This window comes from Sphaeramia orbicularis, chromosome 6, assembly GCF_902148855.1.
Source record: "Sphaeramia orbicularis chromosome 6, fSphaOr1.1, whole genome shotgun sequence".
NCBI lineage: Eukaryota > Metazoa > Chordata > Actinopteri > Kurtiformes > Apogonidae > Sphaeramia > Sphaeramia orbicularis.
Window position 1 is genome coordinate 39,337,962 of NC_043962.1, and position 22,377 is coordinate 39,360,338.

General features: G+C 35.1%; 1 protein-coding gene across 2 annotated transcripts in view; it reads right to left on the bottom strand.

The window, feature by feature from the left end:
• Positions 1 to 19,591: 19,591 nt before the first annotated feature.
• Positions 19,592 to 22,377, bottom strand: part of LOC115420877 (ankyrin repeat domain-containing protein SOWAHA) — an 87,486-nt gene continuing 84,700 nt past the window's right edge. For both annotated transcript variants that reach the window (XM_030136467.1, XM_030136466.1), the window contains 2 exons: positions 21,201 to 21,296; positions 19,592 to 21,065 (listed from right to left, as the gene is read on the bottom strand). In XM_030136467.1, the coding sequence (XP_029992327.1) occupies positions 20,920 to 21,065; positions 21,201 to 21,296 (242 nt within the window). In that variant the 3' untranslated portion in view covers positions 19,592 to 20,919. The remainder of the gene's footprint in view (positions 21,066 to 21,200; positions 21,297 to 22,377) is intronic.

Here is a 22,377-nt window from a genome sequence, read left to right on the forward strand (position 1 = left end):
CCATCCCTAAACGGCACCTTCCCCTTTACCTCTGTTACATAGAGTGTTACCCTTTTCTCTTAAAGTGTTATTTTCTGTCACTGAACGATGATTTCCTACTTTCTGAGAGCTGACATCCTCCCATATGGCAGCAGCTGAGAGCGTCATAGTGTGCACTAATGGTGTCCAGGCCCGGTCGTCCTCTTTAATCAGCGCTGTCTGTCAGGCCGCTGCCTGCGGCTCATTAAGAGCCAGACTCCTGGCTCTCTGCAGGCCTGCTGGGCACACCTTTACACGGGAAAACAGATCGCTCCATGACTGCGGCAGGCTGCAGCAGTCGGTGCCAGTGACTGACAGCGATTCTGTCAGTCAGTGACGCTCTGCTGTGAATGATTTGGGAGTTTGCCCGAGTTTAGCTCATTGATGTAGCTGGAGAATGTCACAAACAATAAGTTGAAATGTGGAGAACGGAGCAGGGACGAATGTGACATCAATATATGATGACATCTGACTGACAAACGGAAGCACCAACTGGACAGTGTAGGTCAGAGTGTTGATATTTAACTGTAAACTTTCCTCCTGTAAATATAAACCCATAGATCACTGACACACTGAACATGTTATGACTCAAAGTTAAACCAGAAAACATCTCTAATTTGGAAAACACATGTTTCAAATCCTCACAATTCAAGCAAATAGAAAAAACGATCACAATATCAAAATATTGGCCAACATTGTTTATCTGTGACCCTAATCTTTATTATTGTCACAACATAAACACAAAAGATTTATTTATTTTTTTACATTTCGGTGTTTAATGTCTTCTACCACCTGTAAGGGCTGAAATTCATCAGTGCTAAATTAAACCAGAGGGTTGGTATAAAGCACCTAAATCTACAGTCAAGTAGTTAAAGTTGAATATTTAAGCATTTCCAGATCATAAATATTACACAGTCTTAGAGGTAACACATTAGAAAATAACATTGTCCTATAGGATAATTTAACATTTGTCTGTAACACAGTGATGTTCACCTGACTGAGACAGGAATTTATGCAATTCAGTTAAGCTTTAATTTAATTATTATCAGGAAATTATGTGACAGTGAATCTCCAGCAGTTATGTTAGATAATGCAAAATCATACGAACTTTGAATTTTTTTTATATTTATTTATTTATTTATTTTACAGGGAATGAATGTATGTATATATGTTTTGGCTTTGCTGCTAAACACATTTTCATTGTTCATGTGACAATTACAATAAAGATCTATTCTATTCTATTCTATTCAAAAGTAGTTATTATTTTTTTTAATGTTACCTTCTATCTGTGGTTCTGCATTGTATTACTCAACAACGGCACCATCCTGAGTTTATCCAAAAGGAGTTTAGAGGAAGAAGGGCTCTCTGTTGTTACTTTCTTCTGTCAAGGGAAGCTAAAATATATTGAAAAATCATTCATGTCAGGAGGTTGTGACCATAATTTAATGTGAAGCCTTGTTTAAATCTAATTACAATGAAAAAATGCATCGCAAAACATGATGTAAATGTAGAACAGACAAGACAACAGACATACTGTATGCAGATTAGGGTTCATAAATTCATCATTAAAGCTTTAAAACAGCTACTGAAAGTCAAAAGCCATATTTTACTAGATCAACTTTCTCAGACCTTGCTGGCCTCACACCATCTCTCCTCTTTATCTTGCAAATCCACTCGGGCTCAGTTACTGCAGATTTAAAGCATTAGATTGTGCCTGGTGTCTGACTGTGTCACAGCATGACTGAGGTCCTCAGCACCGCTATGTAAATCTTTGTGACACTTTCATTTTGGATAAAACTAAACTGTTGGTCCGTGTGACAAATCAAATGCAAATGATGTGCGCATTCGCCCGCAGTAAATCTGCAGGGACAGGCTGGCTGAGTGAGTCTAAAACAGAAACATAATACTGTATGTAATTTACATAAAACCTTTGTTAAATGTTACAAATGCCATAATGTGAAAACCTAAATTTATGAAATTAACTTGTCGTCAGTCAATATGTCAGGTATAAGTCAACATCAACTTATCAGTGTCAGAGAATTTATTAATGAATTCATGACCTGTGAATCCAGATAATAAATCAGACTTGCATCTTTCTTTATGTATTTCCTAAAAAGTCACTGTGGTGGATTACAAACAATCATATAAGGCAGGCTGATCATCTCTATTATGAATCATAAATTATCACTGTTTGGATTTTTGCTTTCACTTTAGTTATTACGCACAAAATCAACTTGACGGTTGATTTAAAGAAAAAATAATCATGGGTGAGGATCAAATAAAAATCTTGTAAAGGTTAAGGCCCTGTGCTGTTTACATTAGCCTTAACATCTGACTAATAATCAGAATAAAATGCCTCATGTAAACACTTCAGTCAGAGAACATAAACCCAGTAAGTTCTGAGTATGAGGATTTTTACCTACACTGATCTACAAACTTAATCTGATCATTTCACTTAAATAAATAAAGGATGTTTGTCCCATGTGGGGGTAATGTTACAAACTTTATGACCAGTTTCCTGGAGGGCAGAAACATTTAGATAGAAAAACAAAACAGATCTGTGGCTGATAGAGCTGCTGTTGAAAACCTCAGAAGATTTAACCCTTTGTCAGGCAAATGACTATTTTTGGTCATTTCCACTTACATTACAAGACAGTGACAGCAACAGTTCCAGTGAGGACAGTGAGTCAACAATCTCAGGTCCAATGTGGTCTACAGGGTCTGTAAGGTCCACCTCTGCATGAACAGTGAGTGGACCTGCTTTGTTAGGTACCATGAAGTAATGGTACTAATGGAAGGAATGATGTTCAAAGGGAAAATGTGGATGTGGACAGGGGTCTGGATCAGCACTTATGTTGGTCTAATGTTCTAATGTTCTAAAATACATGTTCCTTTTACCTTACATGTGTTTTTCTTGTTTTTGTTTTTTTTAATATTTGCTTCTTTTTCTTCTTTTTCTCTTTTTTTGCCACTTATGGGTAAGGAACCAAATATGGTAACTTCATCAACTTTGATTTTTTTACATAACAATAAAAAAATTGGAAAAATTTCACTTTAAAGTAATAAAGTCTTGTTATGGCCTCCAGTAACACACTATAGTTGAAATTTTGAATTTCGGAGTATTTCTATGAGTGCCCTATACAGGGTAATGGACTGTTGAGTGTGAAAATGGAGAGAAAGGCTGAAACAAGTTCAAACAATAAAATAACTAAATCAACAGCCAAACCATCAAAAACCAAATTAACCCTTTCATGCGTGAATTATGAGAACCTTAGTCAATATTTTATTCTTGAGTGTTTTTATTCCTTGTTAGGCATGAAAAAAACAATGCAACTGAATTTTTTTATGACCCTATTTTTCATGGAGTTACAAAAATGTCCACTCAGCTGGACACCATGCATTTGATTTTGAAGCAAAGAAACATATATTTAAAACACATTATCAGAAAGTGATAAACTGTGTGAAAACCATGAAATAAAAACCTTTTTAAAGCCACTAATGCCATTTTATCACATTTTATCATACTCTAATACTAGCTGTTACTCAATTCATGGAGACAATATGCAAAAAAAACAAAAAACTTTTTGATTAAGAAAACTGTTAATTATAGTCTAATAACAATTAGCAATTAATTTATACTAAAACATATTACTGCAGATCAGGTTTATCAAGAACAGCAAAGTTTTTTTTTTTTTTTCCCATTTTATTTATTTATTTAGACAAGGACAATGCACCATATACATTAACCTTAAAAAGAAGAGATGTAGTGTGCCAGGTTGTAGCACTAGTGCTAATTTCCACCTGTAGTCCCTGAACAGGCTGATGTTCTCATAAAAAAAAAAACAGACATTAATAAAAACTAAAACACTGAAAAAAAAAAACTGTAAAACATGCATTTCTATAACTCCATCTATATAAAATATTCATTCACATCCAACCATTCACTCTTATTCGTCCCACTGCAGTCTGTCACACACATTAATGGTATGAATTGCAGTGGATGGGATAGTGCATGAGTGTCCACTGTGTTGGCTGGTATGGAACTAAAACAGCAAAACCCATGAATATACTAGAGAATAGCTGTAAAATAACTGTCCGCTGTAGTGACCAGTATGCATGAAAGGGTTTAACCATTACATCAATTAAACCAATCAAAAGTCTTAAGAAAAAGAAAAAAAAAATTCTGGTTGATTATCCTCTTTTCAATAAACCGACACAGATACTTTGCTTAATAGATATTTTCCACCAAAAACTGTTCATACATCCTTAGTTTTATAAAAAATACAGGGGTTGGACAAAATAATGGAAACACCTTCACCTCAAGATGATAATGCCCCAATCCATACAGCTAGAATTGTTAAAGAATGGCATGAGGAACATTCTAATGAAGTTGAGCATCTCGTATGGCCGGCACAGTCCCCAGACCTCAACATTATTGAGCATTTATGGTCAGTTTTAGAGATTCAAGTAAGACGTCGATTTCCACCGCCATCGTCTCTAAAAGAGTTGGAGGGCATTCTAACTGAAGAATGGCTTAAAATTCCTTTGGAAACAATTCACAAGTTGTATGAATCAATACCTCGGAGAATTGAGGCTGTAATTGCCGCAAAAGGCGGACCTACACCATATTAAATTATATTTTGTTGATTTTTTAAGGTGTTTCCATTATTTTGTCCAACCCCTGTATCTCTACACAACAACACAAAAATGACTATAAGCCAGAACAAACACTCATTGTTTCTGTTGGACACTGTGGATAATACTGGACGTAGCAGACGCGGAGGCTGTATTCTGTCAGGAAGGTGAAGCAGCAACAAGTTCAGTCATAAACGTACCGTATGTGTTGGTTAGAGCGATGGAAGTGTATTCTATACATGGTTTGATTTGTCCATAACTCTGGTCCCGTCTGTTTCTAAAGGTATCCATGCGCAGGTCGATTTACTGCAGGTCATACACTGATTTATACACCTGAATTTGATGTTTTTTTAGGGGCAGGTTCATTATACAAAACAATAACAGGCATCAGCAAAATGGGATTGTTTTAAGATAAGATATGACTTTATTGATTCCAGTGTTAACAGCAGCAAAATACAAAAAACAAAGTGCAGAAAAGACAGGAAGAAACATACAAGACTGAAACATGATTATAAAGAGAAATCTTCTGTGTATTTCCAGTCTGTCAGTTTTCCCTGGTCACACATATACACACAAACAAAATTTTAATATTTTTTAAAACCTTCAATTTAGAAAACCTGTACATAATCTGACCTAAAATGTAGTTTACATGTGAATGAGAGGACCAAATATAGAGAAAAATATCTGTATTATATTGCACAGGGCATGTGTCCACAGAGTTATATTCTGATTAAAAGTAAAGATATTTCTGTCTGGATGGACCTTCTCATGTGACCAGATGTACCCCCTCAGCTGTCTGCATGTGCCCCCACCCTACTGCATCCTTACAGACTGGAACTACACCAGCAAATGGATGTCTGTCAGTCCTGGTCACATCTACAGCCTGTCCGTCTGTGGGAGTGGACAGGGTTTTTAGTTTAGTTTAGTTTAGTTTAGTTTAGTTTAGTTTAGTTTAGTTTAGTTTACTTTAGTTTTAGTTTAGTTTACTTTAGTTTAGTTTAGTTTTAGTTTAGTTTAGTTTACTTTAGTTTACTTTAGTTTAGTTTAGTGTAGTTTAGTTTAAGTTTAGTTTAGTTTAGTTTAGTTTAGTTTAAGTTTAGTTTAGTTTTAGTTTAGTTTAGTTTAGTTTAGTTTAGTTTACTTTAGTTTACTTTAGTTTAGTTTAGTGTAGTTTAGTTTAAGTTTAGTTTAGTTTAGTTTAAGTTTAGTTTAGTTTTAGTTTAGTTTAGTTTAGTTTTAGTTTACTTTAGTTTAGTTTACTTTAGTTTTAGTTTAGTTTAGTTTACTTTAGTTTAGTTTACTTTAGTTTTAGTTTAGTTTACTTTAGTTTAGTTTAGTTTTAGTTTAGTTTTAGTTTACTTTAGTTTAGTTTAGTTTTAGTTTACTTTAGTTTTAGTTTAGTTTAGTTTAGTTTTAGTTTAGTTAGTTTAGTTTAGTTTAGTTTAGTTTTAGTTTACTTTAGTTTTAGTTTAGTTTAGTTTAGTTTTAGTTTACTTTAGGTTAGTTTAGTTTAGTTTAGTTTAAGTTTAGTTTTAGTTTACTTTAGTTTAGTTTACTTTAGTTTTAGTTTACTTTGGTTTAGTTTAGTTTAGTTTTAGTTTAGTTTAGTTTAGTTTGAATATGCAACAAAACAAAATAATACTACTTAGTCCTCGTAAATGAAACAGATTATAAGAAAACGAAACAAACAAAAACGTATCCATATACATGAAAACAAAGTATGACTTCCTTTGCACATTCGAAAAGAAGTGAGAGGAAGCATAACTTATTTAATCCCATCCTTTCTCCACACAACAGTCTATCGTTTAGTTTCCTATCAACATAATATATGAAAAATCAAGTCCCCTGGATCAGTTAACCTCACTTATCACCTTCACAGGCACATACACACCTATACTGACATACCAGAAAACTCAAAAATAAATAAATACATATATACATACATCCTTGAGGGCAACAAAATGAATACACAATAAAGTAAACTATAAGACAAAGTGAACAACAATAGCAATCAAAGAAAACATAAACAATCGACACACACCAAAAAAATAAATAAATAAATAAAAAAAAAAAACAAAACCAAAGAAACAACCAAAAACAGTACTTGTGTGTTCATACTCAAACACCTTCTTTAATTTTATACCGTTTCTCTTTTCCCACTGGGTTTTTTGGAGTTTTTCGTTGCTGAGAAGGAGGGTCTAAGGACCGACGGATGCTCGGACCATTAATCCATTTTATCTTCGTTGACTGTTTACTTAAATAATTATTTGACTGTTTGCTTATTTTCATATTCAACAAGTTCTGTAAAGCCCTGTGAGGTGACCTTGTTGTGATATTGGGCTCTACAAATAAATTGAATTGAATTGATTTTTTTTTTGGTATTGTTTGAATGGAACCTCTGATGCCTTCACACTTGACAACAGTCTGTGCACTCATTTCCAGGTACAGGTTCTACATTCAGATCTTGCTGGTTCCCAAGTTCTTCATCGCCTTCTTCTCTTCTATTGTAGAACTATTATATTATGGTAGAAACAAAACCCACTAACATCAACAAATGATCAGTTCGCAACAGAAGACAAACTCTAACTCCAAATACGTATGAACATGTCAGCAAATGTAAACACATGATGCTAACAGATCATATGATTAAGCATCTGTGTAAAGTATGTAATTAGAAGTGAAATATATGCAAAATACATGTTACAAAACTGTGTGGATAAGTTGACATTCAATGCACAATTAGCTTATTTATCTATTTATTTATTTATTGTTCTTGTTCCTTTTTTTCCCCTTCTCTTTCTCTTCTTCTCTTTTTCTCATTCTGTCTTTTATATCTTATCCTTGCTTTAGGAAAGTTAGTGTATTTTTAGAATGTATTATATGTATTGAATGTATTTTATGTATTTGGATGAAGCCGTTCGATCTGTCATGTTTAACGGTTTTCTTCCAGTGTATTATGACGTTGTAATCTAAGTGATGTTTGTTGTATTAGTCGTTTGTCCAGGACAACAGATAGAAATTAGCTTCTCTGCTAAATCTGGTGCATGCATCTTGTTCTTTGTAACTAATGCCAATACACACTGTCCTGTAACTAAATAAATAAATATAAATACAAATACAAATGCATGATGATGAATAGGAAAAACATCAAATATATGGTGAATATATTGATGACTGTTAGCAGCCAAACAGACGCTTCTACAGTATTCCAAGTGATGCAGGTCGGAGCTGAACAGTAAGATGATCCAGGAGGAAAGAGGTAAAAAGAAAAAGTCCAAAAGGCAGGCAACAATCCAGAAACAATAGGGAACATGGGGAAACATGAGGAGACACGGAAAGGATAGAATTCACAGCAGGGAGCAGCATATGACAATCTGGCAGAGAGAAAGTGTGTGGAGATGGTGACGAGATGAGGAATCAGGTGTGTGTGAGGTGGAAAACTGACAGCAAGTCTCACATACTGTACTTCAGGGCTGCTACTGGCCATGTGGGTTCCCCCTGAAAAATAGCTTTGTGATGCCTTCCTTCAAAAACTAAATAACACACATAGAAAAAAGTAGTTTCAGTGCCTGTATTTTTAAAAACTTGTTAGACTAACTGGCATTAAAAACAATTCTGTATCCATTCAGCCACTGCACCACTGACATCACAGACACTTAAATTATGCCAAAAAATAAAACACTGTGTGTGGATGTCAATGTATCGTATTGTACCTTGTACTGTAATTGTTCTAAGTGTTCAGTTTCAGTAGTCTGTGCCCTCTCAGGCACTTGGCAAAGTATATGATGTGTGTCATGGCAGCAGCAAAAGTAACAGTCACTGGTGGAAGAAGTCTTCAGATGGTTCACTTGTGAAAAAGTATAATATTTCACTAACAAGAGCTGCTTGTAACCAGGTAAATTGTTCATGTTCATATTCATTTTCACTGGAATCAAGTTTTCTTTGTTTTGCACTGCATGACCACCTGCCCATGCACCAATGTCTCTCCAGATGTTACTACTAAGGTACAGGTACAGGTACTAATACTTAAAGGTTAACTGTGTATACTGTGTACGTTAACTAATGCTATGTAATGTGTGGGTGTAGCCATAATTTTTAAAATGTTTCAAATTTTATGAATGCTGGAATTGTACACCTTACCCAGGGACAACAGTTGAAAAATAGCTTTTTTGCTAATACTGGCATATTTACAGAAATGTTCATTAATGTGTACTGTCCCTGTAAAAAAAAAAGTAAAATAAAATAAACTAACTAACAAATAAATAAACACATACATACATACATACATACATACACACATAAAATCATATTATGGAAATAATCCATTACTAAATAACACTAATGCATTCAACCTTAATTAATCTTATACAAACTTCACATAAGTAAGTACTGTAAGTACATATGTATGAGTCCGCCTCTAAATGTAAAAATGTCACGTAGCTTGAGATAATTTTTGTTATGATGTGGCACTATAAAAATAAAATTTGACTGGTTGATTAAAGGTCATAAATGTACAGTAAAATAGTGCCTGGCAGTTTATTACAATTGTATATGATATTTTAGATTCATATTACTGTTACTGATATGAAGATGATGAAAAACTGATATCTGAAAACTAATAAAACTGACAGACAAAGGTAGTGAAGTAAAAGTATACATTTACATTAAATGGAAACCCCTAAGCAAAGTAGAAGTAGGCTACCTTATATTTGTACTTAAGAATATTTCCATGAAAGTGCTTAGTTACAGTCCACCTATGATAACAGCATCATTTTCAGCAGAGTCAAGAAGAAAAACTATAAACAAGAAAGCAGTTAAAAAACAATTGTTTCAGTCAAGAAAAGCTACAACAAACAACACAAACAAAAACTAAATACAATCACATATAAAAGCCTTGTTTTGTTAATAAAAGGACTCATTTTCCTGCAGAAATGGAGAAAGCCACTGAAACTTTTGGGAGTGCAGTATAATTTGGACTCATAACATGATGGATATTTATCAGTTTTTGTTTTGCTTTCTCTGCTTGTCTTCCTTTTCACTTTGGTTGTAAAGACATAACATTCTTGATTCACATACTTATGTGTTTTATTTTACTGTGCAATATGAGCTATTGTTCAAATATTATGTACTACCTCAGTGAGCTAGTGATGTTGCACAAGCATATATTACATAAGCTAGTCTTGTAGCACCACTGTAATTTTAATTTTACTGACTGTTTTTTTATGTTTGTTTGTTTAGTGTTTGTAAAGTTGTCATATAACTTGAATAAATACAAGTTAAAAAAAAAAAAAGCCTTGTTTTGGTTTCCCTGTGACTTTAATGATTCATGGTGAACAAAGATACATACATTAAAATTTTAATTAACTTAAACAATAAAAACTCAACTAAACTGATAACATTCAGAATAGAAATAGAAATACAACAAATTATGTGTTAATGAAAGCAAAAGTAAAGTGAGATTAAAACAAAAATGTAAAAATGGATATATATCTATTTTTAAAAAACAGTGCTTTTCCCATTGGTATTTATATTTATGACATTTTCTCTGGTTATTCTATTTTTATATTCCATCTCTTTCCTCGATGAGCACCTGTTTATACATTTTTGTTTTTGACCCAACATTTTTTTTTTTTTTGAAAAAATAAAAACTAGTCAAGATTTCAAAACTAGAACTCTTATAAAAGTCTGATGTACAAAAAATAAGAGAAATTTGTATCTTGCAAGTCGCAAATTACATTAAGCGCTGACAGAATAAGTGGGAATAGACAACTCTAACACAAAAGTGGCGTTTTAAAATGAGTCGTCCTGAGCGTAGACGTGACCATACAAGGACAGAGACGCTCACTGACTCAGACACTGTCTCCGAACAAAGGGGGCATTCTTCACTGGTTGAACACATCAGAGGGCTGCTGGGATTGGCTTCATTGTGTGAGTCTTTGATGTGGCTTTTCAGCTCATTAGGCCCTATTTCCCATTGACTGGGAGTCATGGTGACAGCCATTTTGGGCCGAACAATGACCAGGCGATGAGTTAATGGCTCTGTTTTCATTCTCAGGCTTTAAACGGCCAGTTGTCAATGGAACGCCGACACGTCCTCATTGGCCGGCCCCTTAATGGGCATTGTGAGAGGTGACAGCTGTGGGAAAACATCGGGGTCAGAGTTCACCGGGGCTGCAGAGAAGTTCAGAGGTCACTGCATTGTTGTCCCATTGCAGAGGAGTGAACTGAAGAGCCCATAGACATTACTCATCCCATTCGCTTCCACAGCGGCCCCCCCATCCCTCCCATCCTGCCTTTTTTGTATCTCAACATGAAGACTCCCATTGCCCACTTGGCTTCTGAATGGGGTCAATTTTGTCCTGTTTTGTTGCTAAATAGCTCTTGATAAGCTGAGGTCGTGAAATTAATGGCCACAGAGGGCTGTAAAATGCTGTTTCTTATTAGGAAATGGGCTTGTAAATGCAGATTGATGCCGCTGCTGCTATTCACCAGGCGACTGGTAATGAATCTCGTCGAGGAGGTCGTGACCGAGCCCGAAACTCCAGTCTGTTACAGACATGATAGCGCTTTCGCAACGAGACGAACATAAAGAGAAAGAGACTGAACAAATGTAATGGTGGAGTGTGTTGGAGGTGCAGTGATGTGTGCGTAACAAATTTAAGGTTCCAGATGTAAAGATTAATGACTGAGAACTAGAAAGTATTTAGATGGAGGTGGAGCATGGTTAATGATTTACCTTCAATCCAACCAACTCTTGACCTGAAAGACATGTTTAAGGATCTTGATTTTTATCTGCAAACTGTTCCTTCAAATTATTAGTGGAGCCAAAAGTTCAGCCCCAAACTTTTCAGACCAACAGCAGAAATGATCATTACATCAGCTACAGGCAAATTCTGTCTTACTTTCATCTGTAAAGTCCACATTAAACAATACTAAAACAAGGTGGTTGAATACTAAAGTTGTGCCAGAAATGTCAGAGATGTAAGGTGCATTTGAATTATTAGTGTGAAGTCTGATCTGACCAAAAAGTGAAAGTGAAAGGTGCTACACGGTTGGATTTTTTTTGCGATTAAATCCTGAGGGAGCTCTTTATAATGTGACATTTGTTTCGTCTTTTTGCATCGGTTACGTTTTAATCTTGTATCTTCTACCTCGTTTTGGTCACATCTTCTACATCATTTTTGTCTTTTCACATCTTTTACATCATTTTAAGCTTTTTTTATGTGTTATTAATCATTTAGTCTTTTATTTTATAAACCCAACTTTCATCTTGCAAACTACTATAGGTTAATCATCTATAAAAATCCTCTGTTTCATACATCATTCACATATATTATTGCTATAGTCACAGCCTGGCCACCTAGATTTAACTCAGATGTTATAAGATATATTAGTTGAAAAATTGCATAAGAGCTTTGATGTGATTTTTAGGAAATATTGCTGGTGCAAGATGATGTCAAATGGGGGTGAGTTCAACTGCAGCTGTAGCAGCATATGGAGGTTTAGATCATTGTAGAACATCAATATATGGCATCAATTAGATGGATCCTTCATGGAATAAAAAATTCAACTATTTCTGAGTGTTCCAGGTAGGTGCGGAGAAGAGAACAAATTATAACACACCATCAATAACTATAACTGTTGTACCCCCATTCATTGTCACTAATCTTTTGAAAATTAGGTTTCCGTAATACAAGGTTATTCAAAAAGAATAAACCGATTTCATGACACATTGCTTCAGTTCTCAAGCATCGTCATGGAATGAGTCAGTGACCATTTGAAAGAGGAGTTTTCTAAGTTCTGAATGGCTGCCACAGGGGCGCTGTAGTCGCGATAACAACAGTGATCAACTCAATGGATGGTGATATGCTGATACACATCTGGGAGGAATTCTCTTATTGCATTGATGTTGTCCGTGCTGCAGGTGGTGGCCACATTGAACACTTGAAAGACAGGAAATAAAAGTTGCTTGTGAGTAGAATTCTTGTGACTTGGCTGGACTTTTCTATTGCTTTTCCTTTTTAAAATACTGCGTAATGAAATTGGTTCATTCTTTTTGAATAACCCTGTAATTAGAGTTGGAACTTTATTTTGGCCAGATTGTGAATTTTCTTCTGCCTCCTTACAAGCAAGGTCATAATAGTTTTGGATTTTTACCTCCGCCAAGGAGGTTATGTTTTTGCCAGGGTTTGTTTGTTTGTTTGTTTGTTTGTCTGTCTGTTTGTTTGTTTGTCTGTCCGTTAGTGTGCAACATAACTCAAAAAGTTATGGACAGATTTGGATGAAATTTTCAGGGTTTGTTGGAAATGGGATAAGGAAGAAATGATTACATTTTGGTGGTGATCGGGGGTGGGGGGGCCCACGGGGGGGGCCACTGATCAGCCTTGGCGGAGGTCTGCGCTCTCCGAGTGCTTCTAGTTCATTATAGTTTAGTTTTATTTAGTTTTGACTTTTTTTCTCTAATTCAGTTAGTTTTAATTCATTTTTAGAGCAGGTTTGATAGTTTTTATTAGTTTTCATTTTTTTCTAAATGCTTAGTTTTAGTTTATTTTTAGTATTAATTTCAGTTTTGTTGTATCTTTTATCTTCTTCGCTGTCGTATTCAAATAAATCCCATACAGGACTCTGCTGCTTTCTCCCAACTTTAGTTTCCATGTTTCCAGGTAGACTGGGGACCAGAAGACGACTGTAAACCACAAGTGTCGAGAAGTGACAGAACTTGAAGTGTCGTATGGTGCCGCTAGCTAAAATTGCTAGAGCGAAACAAATCGATTTCGTAACAATCAGATATTGACAAAGACGAAAACAAAGGGAATTTCATCCATAATTTTTATACGTTTTAGTTAGTTTTATAAGCACACAATACAGTTTCAGTTAGTTATAGTTTTTTTTTTTTAATTATAGCTTTTATTTATTTCAGTTAACAAAAATGTTTTTACAATTCTAGTTTTCATCGTTTCATTAGTTTTCATTAACAACAATAACCTTGCTTACAACCCAATACAAAAACTTGTGACCCACTTTGAGCACTGACCCTGAGGTTGGGAAACACAGGCGTACACGTATGTAGACATTCGTTAGAGTTCTGTTACAGGACTTTGGTGTGCCATGATCCAAGTGAACCACTAGAAGTTTTTTAATGAAGTTTACCAGACAATGGTGGTTGACTGCTGCTAAAATCCATATATGCATGGAAAGTAAATTAAAGTAAAATTAATGAGACTAAGAATGAGTAAACCAATACACAACAAAACAAACAAACAAAAAAACACAAAGGAGGTTAGCGTTCCCCCTGTTTTCTATGAACTGCTTCTGATTCCAAATCCAGGATCCAAGGTTTTCGCAGTGATAAGGCCACACACGCCGCTGAGATAATGTTCAACCATCGCAGTCAAAATCTACTCCACAGATATGACAAAAGCTGTTACTGTAAGAAAAACCAGAGAAATGACAGCTTGTTTCTGTCAATGACCAGACGCAGGACACAAATCTGAGGCTGATATTTACTGCTCTTACTGTTCGTCTGTCTCTCTCTCCCTCCTGTTCTCTGTCTCCGTCGTTAATCTGAAATAAATCAGGATGATGGAGGGCCGTGACAAGAAGAGAAAGGTCTAATCTCACAGGGCGACGGTGGTGGAAGAGTGAGTGAAGCCGTCTCTCACCTCCTGCTCCACCTATTACTCACTCTGTGTCAGATAGCATCACACCAGAGGATCAGATACTGGTGAATTCATCTGTAAAAGCACTCAGCTCCTCTTACAGGGACAGTATGAAGCTGTTTATACAGAGCAAACACTCACAATGAACACTGGATGGAATGTCACATATACATTATTACACAGGAAAACCACCTTTATCGGCCTCTTATACAGTGCTGGACTTTGGTACACGCTAAATAAGATACAGCCTGGGGCCTCACAATCTGCAGGGGGCCACAAAAAAATGTCAGATTTTTTTTTTTTTTTTACTTAATGTGTTGTCTTTAAACTAAAAAAAAAAAACGCTAATTAATTATCTACAATTGTGTTGACTAATGTTTAAAATTGGAAAGGATCCCCATCAGCTGCCACCAAAGTGACAAGCTAATCTACCTGGGGTCCACACCAAGGTTATTATCATTAACGAAAAGTAACGAAATGACGAAAACTAGGATTGTAAAAATATTTTCATCAACTGAAATAAATAAAAATTATAATTAGACGAAAACGATAACTAACTGAAACTGTATTGTGTGTTTACAAAACTAACTAAAACGTATGAAAATTATGGATAAAATTCCCTTCGTTTTCGTCTTTGTCAATGTCGGATTGATATAAAATCAATTTATTTCCCTCAAGCAATTTTAGCTGCTGGCACCATATGATATTTAACGGTCCATCACTTCTCGTCACTTGTCGTTTCAAGTCATCTTCTCATCCCCACTCTACCTGGAAACATGTAGACTGAAGTTGGGAGAAGCGGCAGAGTCCTGTCTGGGATTTATTTGAATTCCACAGCGAAGAGGATAAAAGATATTAAAAAAAACTAAAACTAAACTAAAAACTAAGCATTTAGAAAATAACGAAAACTGATAAAAACTAGTAAACCTGCGATAAAATCTAATTAAAACTAACTGAATTAGAGAAAAAAAGTCAAAAATAAATAAAACTAAACTATAATGAAAAATCCAAAACTATTATAACCTTGGTGCACACAACATAGCTGAACTATAGATGATGTGTAATATGTGGTATCAATGTTTCTTGTGTACATAGCCTGTAGATAATTAATGGAATTATAGTGTAGACACAGTAATTGTGTTTAGCCCTTCAAGCCCTAAGGTTAAAATGGTCAGACTGGACTTTTTTTTTTCTTATTTTGACCATAAAAAAAATTAACGATAAACATTTTATGGATGAATCCATTAATTATTAGATGATTGACCTTATTGATTGATTAACGATTAATTGATAAGCGGTGATTTTCCTGAGAACCTGAATTTCTCTTTCGATAGGGTCTATAAGAATAAAAGCTAAATATTGTTTATATACTTCATGAAAAAACATGTCATATTCCTTAATGACTGATTTTTTTAACCACTGGATACAGAACAGGCAGTGACATTTATGGAGTAGAACTAAAGAAATACTGGAGAGAAATTTAATAAAATAAATGGATCTGAAGAGGGGCAGTTTAGAAGAAATGGGCATTTCTGACTTTACACCACTAACATGATGGAGCCAGATTTCAGTGGACATGCCCCCCCACCCACCCACGCTATTTTCCCGTGGCCACCAGGGTGACCACAGGACATAATATGGGTCATACCTGTGCTTGGAGGATGTTTTCAACTTCTGTCTCACTGACCAGATAGTCCAGATGACCGTGGACTAGACCAGCCTCCAGAGGAAATGCTCCGTCCAATACCGACCCCACATTTGTGCATGTATTCAAGCGGGGGTGCACTGCTCCCACAAACAGACAGGCCAATCTGTGTTTTGCTCCACCATGTCCCTAAAGTGATTCAAACTCATTAATGCCATGATCTGGTTTGATGATCAGCTATCCTAGCCCCGACTTTTATTCAACCTCAGCGATGAAGTCTTGTTTGGGTAGTGGCGCCCCCTACTGTCGACCCCACAAAACCTGCCATGGAAAAGGGCAATTAACCAATAATTAATCATTTAATTGAAAAAATTCTTATTGACAACTAATTAATAGTTGATTAATGATTTAAATCCGTAGTTGTGAGTAAGTGCTTTTGCCCATTTTTCAAGAATCAATCATCTTTCAAAGACAAGATTCTTTTAGTTTTCCCTAATGCGGAAGCAATATGACAACTGTTTCTATGTCTGACAGCAACAAATTGTTCAGGAGAAAGATCATTTTTACAGTTAAAGAGAATTTAAAAAATGAACTGAGAGCAAAGAAAAATGGTCTGCACTTAGCATCATGTACATAGAAAGCAATAATTTGCATAGCATAACTTTGGATGTCATAATCAATGATTTTGCTTTTACAAAATCAAGAAAGAAAATGTTTGAAGTTGTAACTTAGAGGATCCTCTAATATAATGTTTGTGATTTTACAACACGATCTATGTTATTGAATATTGTTAATACAGGTTAAAAGGCAAAACATTTTCAATTTTTTATATGATTAAATGGTGTATCTGAGACCAGCATGTGTCATTTAAAAGGGGTGGGGCCTCAGGGCATTATGTAGTTTAGGGCCTCACCGAGTCTAAATCCGGCCCTGCTCCTGTACATGTGGTTTTTCACTTTTCCTAGTATTTTGGGTGCAATAGAGGATTTTTAAAGTATTAATGAGGAGAATACTTTAACATAGTTTAACATATAGTAGATCCCCAAAAAACTTCATATAACTTAATTTAGTGTAGTTGCACAATAAGGTGATAGCAATTGTAACAAGTGGTGCCAGGCACAACAAACCCCGCCCCTCGCACATATTGTAGCTAATTTTGGAATCGATACAGCTGATGTCATCATGTCTACACATGTGCTGATGTCAGCATATCAACAGCCTCTATATATGTGCCAAGTTTGAGGTAAACTGAAACAAAATGGATGTTTTTATAGATGTGAAATTTTGCTCATTATAAGAAAAAAGGTTTTAAAAATTAATAAAAAAAATTGAACTTTGACCTACATTTTTCCCAAAATGTAATCACATCTATTCTGGCTCATTGGCAATCTATAAACCAAACCAAAAACCAACCAAAAAACAATACCCCTTCAGACGGCAGGGTAATAATTAAAACACAGGTATCAATATAGCATGAAGAAAGAAAAAAACAACCTAACTTATATATAGGATCTTATACTTTGTTGAGATGCTATACAAGGAAAATCTATGAGACACTCTAAATAGTCACTAATTCTATGAATAAAAATAATGTAGATGGCAGTGTAGATAGTTCTAAAGACATCGTTCTTTTATTTCAGTGAATTTTGATTAGCAGAGTGTTTGTGGCATAACTGTGAATGTATGAGGAAAACTTTAGAAAGTTCATGAGTTAACTGAACATATTTGTATATGAAGACACAGGTCTGGTAAATATTCACTTTAAAAACTGATAGGAGCTTGTAGTTTCAGTAAAGAATATCATTTCCTAGCAACAAAAAAAAAAAAGTTTGGATAAGGAAGATCATGATAGGTAAGTGGGACAAGTAGCAGCCCAGACAGTATTACAGTGGAAAATGAATGGATAAATTAAACTGGAATAAAAAGTCAATATACAGGAATTATTAATCGGTGAACCAACTCTACCTAACATAGCAGCTGACTTCATGGTCCTCTTACAGATCAGTATGGTTAATTTGATCCACTATGACCTGTCAGATTTTAATGCTATAACGCTTCCTTTAAAGAATTTTTAACCTTAACCCATAAAGACCCAATGCTAAATTTGTGGCAGTTCCCATATGGATTTTTCTCTGTTTTAAACCTTTCTTAAGTGATTTATCACCATTTATTCTATTATTATGCTCTGTATCTTGTATTTTTAAGTGAAAATCAGATATTTTCCTATATTTGATTTATTGATCATATAGATGAAAAGCTTAGATTAAAGTTGAGGGTTAATATTTCAAAAACAAAGAAAACTGAATAAAAAGTGACTTTTTCCACTTAAATATAATAATTAACTGAACATAAACCCAGTGTCTCCATCCATTGTCATTGATCCAACTCCATGGGTTTCACTGGTGAATCAATGTTGTAGAAGATGACAGTGTTTCTACGTTCACTACGGAGCCTCTGAACGTCCAAATGGGTCAAATCTGATGTCCATGAAAAGATGACAAACTATTGTTTACATCAATTATTAACACGTATTGATAGGATTAGTGGATGAACAGGTATTAAACAACTTATATCAGTAGATGGTTTTGGTTGTTGGTGGCTGTTTGGGACTTTATGGGCGAAACAATAAGAAAGTTGTAAGTTTCAAACTAAGATTAGTTGTTTATAGGTAAAGGTAGTTAGCGCTTAGCCTAATATCTACAAAAACAACTTATCAGAAGCACTATAACAGATTTTTTCCAGTTTTATTGAAAAGCTGTTTTTATCCTTTAATAAACTGAAATGGGGCAAAGGAAAATACTGAGCCGGTTGAGGATTTTTAACAGAAGGTTAGGATGCCAAAAATTGAAAAATGATGCCAATTTCCGTTATAAAAAGGTATTTTTCAGGGGAAATCTAAATGGTTAACAACTTGTAGCTTTTCTGTATCAATGGAAATAAATAAAGACTGAAACCATAGGCAGTGAAAGGCAAAAATCCCATGAAAAGATCACACAGATCTGGAGTCAAATCAAGGACGTTATGGTTCATGGTCTTCAACAACCACACTATCCACTGTTAGTTTTAACAGAAGCCAGGCCATCTGATTGTCCACATTACTCTGAATTAAAATGTTATGTGCACATATCAACATGCATCTGTGTGACCTGCAAAAAACTGCAAAACAAATTGAAGATACTTAAATTTTGAGATTTGGTTGAAAGACTCAGGATCATTTTCCACAGATGATGGATGTGAATTTCCACTTTGGTGTGTGTAGTGTATGTTCCCATTAACTCCAAACGTTGTGTATGCTCAATAGCCTTTAGTCACACATGGACTAAATCACACTTTTTGATAGCCGCAGTGCCTTGCTAATTTCCACATTAACTGGAGTGAGCGTTTGTTATTAGTGTAGAGTGTGTCCTCCCACCAATCGTCTCATTTCCTGCTTATCATTTACACAAATGGTGCTGGTCTGGCTTATTAAAGCAGATAATGAGCTTTATGCTATGAGCCAGCCAATGGTGTGGAAGTTAATGAAGACATTTATGAGAGTGTGAAAGAGAGCGGGAGGGTGAGACGTGTTTCAGTGTGTCAAACATTTACAGCTAATTCCTAATGGAGATGAACAGGAGACGGTGCCACTGAAGACTCAAGTCAAACACATTTTTATTAAACTTTTAGTTATTTAATTGTACTTTCTGTACATTCAGCTGGAAGTCAGCACAGCATGACGTGTTAAAGATACAACTGTGCTATAATTAGTCTGCATAATTTCCATAAAAATGGTCAAATCTGGGGAAATTGCTGCTGGTATTTTTAGCATTTGTTGTAAAAGTTTGAACAATGAGCAACAGTGAAAACTTGCTTCCAGAACTATTCATGTTCATACATCAGTAAAACCATTTTCATTTAAAGCTTTTTTTTTTTTTTTGGCATCATTTTGGTCAAATTACCTCTAAGTATGATGTAATTCAAGTGTTCTGACAGGAAACGAAACTTAAAACCACTTTTTTCTTTCCAGGTTGTGAAAAACCTCTTCCATCATGGGAGGTTTTGGCTACGTGTATTTTCTGATAAAAAGGCTACATGAAGCAGCTTTAATTACATTGGTGTTAAGACATAACTCTGCTCCGTGGCTTCACACAGAAGTGATTTTCCTTTTCCACGATGGAGTGAAACTTCATCTATTTTTATATTTAGTCATTTGATTTGGAGTGAGAGGAAGAAGCTGCAGGGGATGACGTGTATTTTCAGACTGGTGTTTTTCCCTCTAATTTTAGCTTCTGCACCTTTAAACAGTGAAAACAAATAGTATAGTTGGCTAAATGTCTTCCATGAACAGCTTCAAATAAAGGGCAGTTTTACATCAGATTTACACTTACAGATTTACTCTTGAACACCTACTATTTTTGTGCTGACATCCAAGTGAGTGACCATGTAGATGTTCATAAAAGCTCAGTGTAAATTCAGAGGTTGTTAGATCAGATTATTGGGTCAGATCAGGCAAAACTGAGGCAAAAGTGACTTTTTCTACAAAGTCTATCATTAATTGGACATAAAAACAATTATCTACAACCACTGTTACTTGTCAGACTACATGGGTTTTATTGGTGGATCAATGTTGCAGAAGATTAGTGTTGAATGATGAGCTAAGACACTGCATTTTACCTGAATGATTTAAATTTATTGATAGGATTAGTGATAGTATTTATTGAAGATTGTGGATCTGTAGAAGCTTTTGGTCTTGTAGGGTTTTTAGTCACACTGCCATTTATAACAAACTACACAGAAAAAGGATAATTCTTTGGCTATTTTCATTTAAATCCATTGAATTATTACAGTGCCATGTTAAATAAAAATGCTGGTGTGTGTCTATTGGGTCACAAATATTTATGGAAAAACAAATATCCTACTAACATGTTAAATATGAAGCTAAAGACACAAGAAAAGACACAATTGATGGCAGGAATGTAAAAGTCATAGTTGGAGTTCCAACAGATCACTAGAGGCAGACTGAGCTAATGTAAACTCCAGGTTGATCTGTCCATAGCTTCGTGAGCGGGAAAGAAGTAAAGAAGGCAGAGTGTAACGCTGCGTCCGTCTTCTCTGGGAAAATACTCCATCTAAGAATCAAAACAGGCTCATTCAGGTCATAAAAAGATACATACAGTATTGTTGTTTTGAGTGTACTTCTATAATGTCCTGGACAAAACTAAAACCAGTTTCAGGGTCGATGAAAACCTGAAAGCCTCATTTACCTGTCTGAGAATCCACTTTGTTGAAGATATCGGTGCTGCCGCTCCAGTAGTGAACTGCTGTCTTCCCATGATAATCTCTTATGTTGGTTTTAGCATCTGGTGACAATAAGACAAAGCTGTTAGAGATTTCATTGAACTGTTAACTTAAACTGGTTTTATGGAACAATTTCCATGTATCAGGGCAATCCCAACTACATTCAGCTAAATATGGTTCTAATGGAACCTTAACCCCATTGGATCACAGATGACCTGGTGGATTTAATGGAAATGTGGACAAGAAGGCTCTGATTTCAAATAAAGACAATAATAATAAGATGGAGACCATCAGCTGTGGCTAAAAATGTCTATTTTTCTAAAATGATCAATAATGTTTGAACCATTTACCCACACACATGCTTTAAAAAGTAAAGTAAACTGGAGGTACATTATGTACCTCTTATTTGGACATGTAGACGATCCATAGTGAATGTGTTCAGACCCTAACATTGAGCAGCACTGATTTCAGAATTATCTCCTACTATGAATCAATGAATGGCTGTAACTTGCTGTGGAAACGTAGAAAATTAGACAGTAATTTTTATGAAAGTATAAAACATCTACATTTAATTCTTTATGCGATAAAATAAAACTTGCTACAGGTTTTGTCTGAGTTATAAAGTTAAAAAAATGTCATTTTGACACTATTATTATTTTTTGTGAAAATTGTGACTTTGATGGAACTGGATGAAGTTGAAGTACTCCTGATTCTAACACTATACAAATACTACTGAGGGTTAATAAACAAAAAGGAAACAATACCAATAGTTACTCTTTACTGAAGTTATATAAGTCGAATTATGATACTTTCACTTTACTTTTTTTGGTTTTTATACCATATACCCTCACTGCTGCTCTAATCTTGTCCATGTCGTTTCTGTTTTCCACCAAACTGACTTCTTCCTTACACTGAGTTGAGTATGTGAACATTATGGAAGCTCTCAGCTGACCCTTTATGTTCACTGAGAGCATCCTCCAGCAGCAGAGCCTTATGGTGAAACTTAAAGGGTAGATTAGATAGAATAGTTTTTTTGTGTTTGACCAAAAATACGTCCAATTGTTGATAGAACACAGTCATGATAACACAAAAGAATCTCACACTGGAAGATGAAGAAACCTCTCTCAGATTAAAATGTGTGTC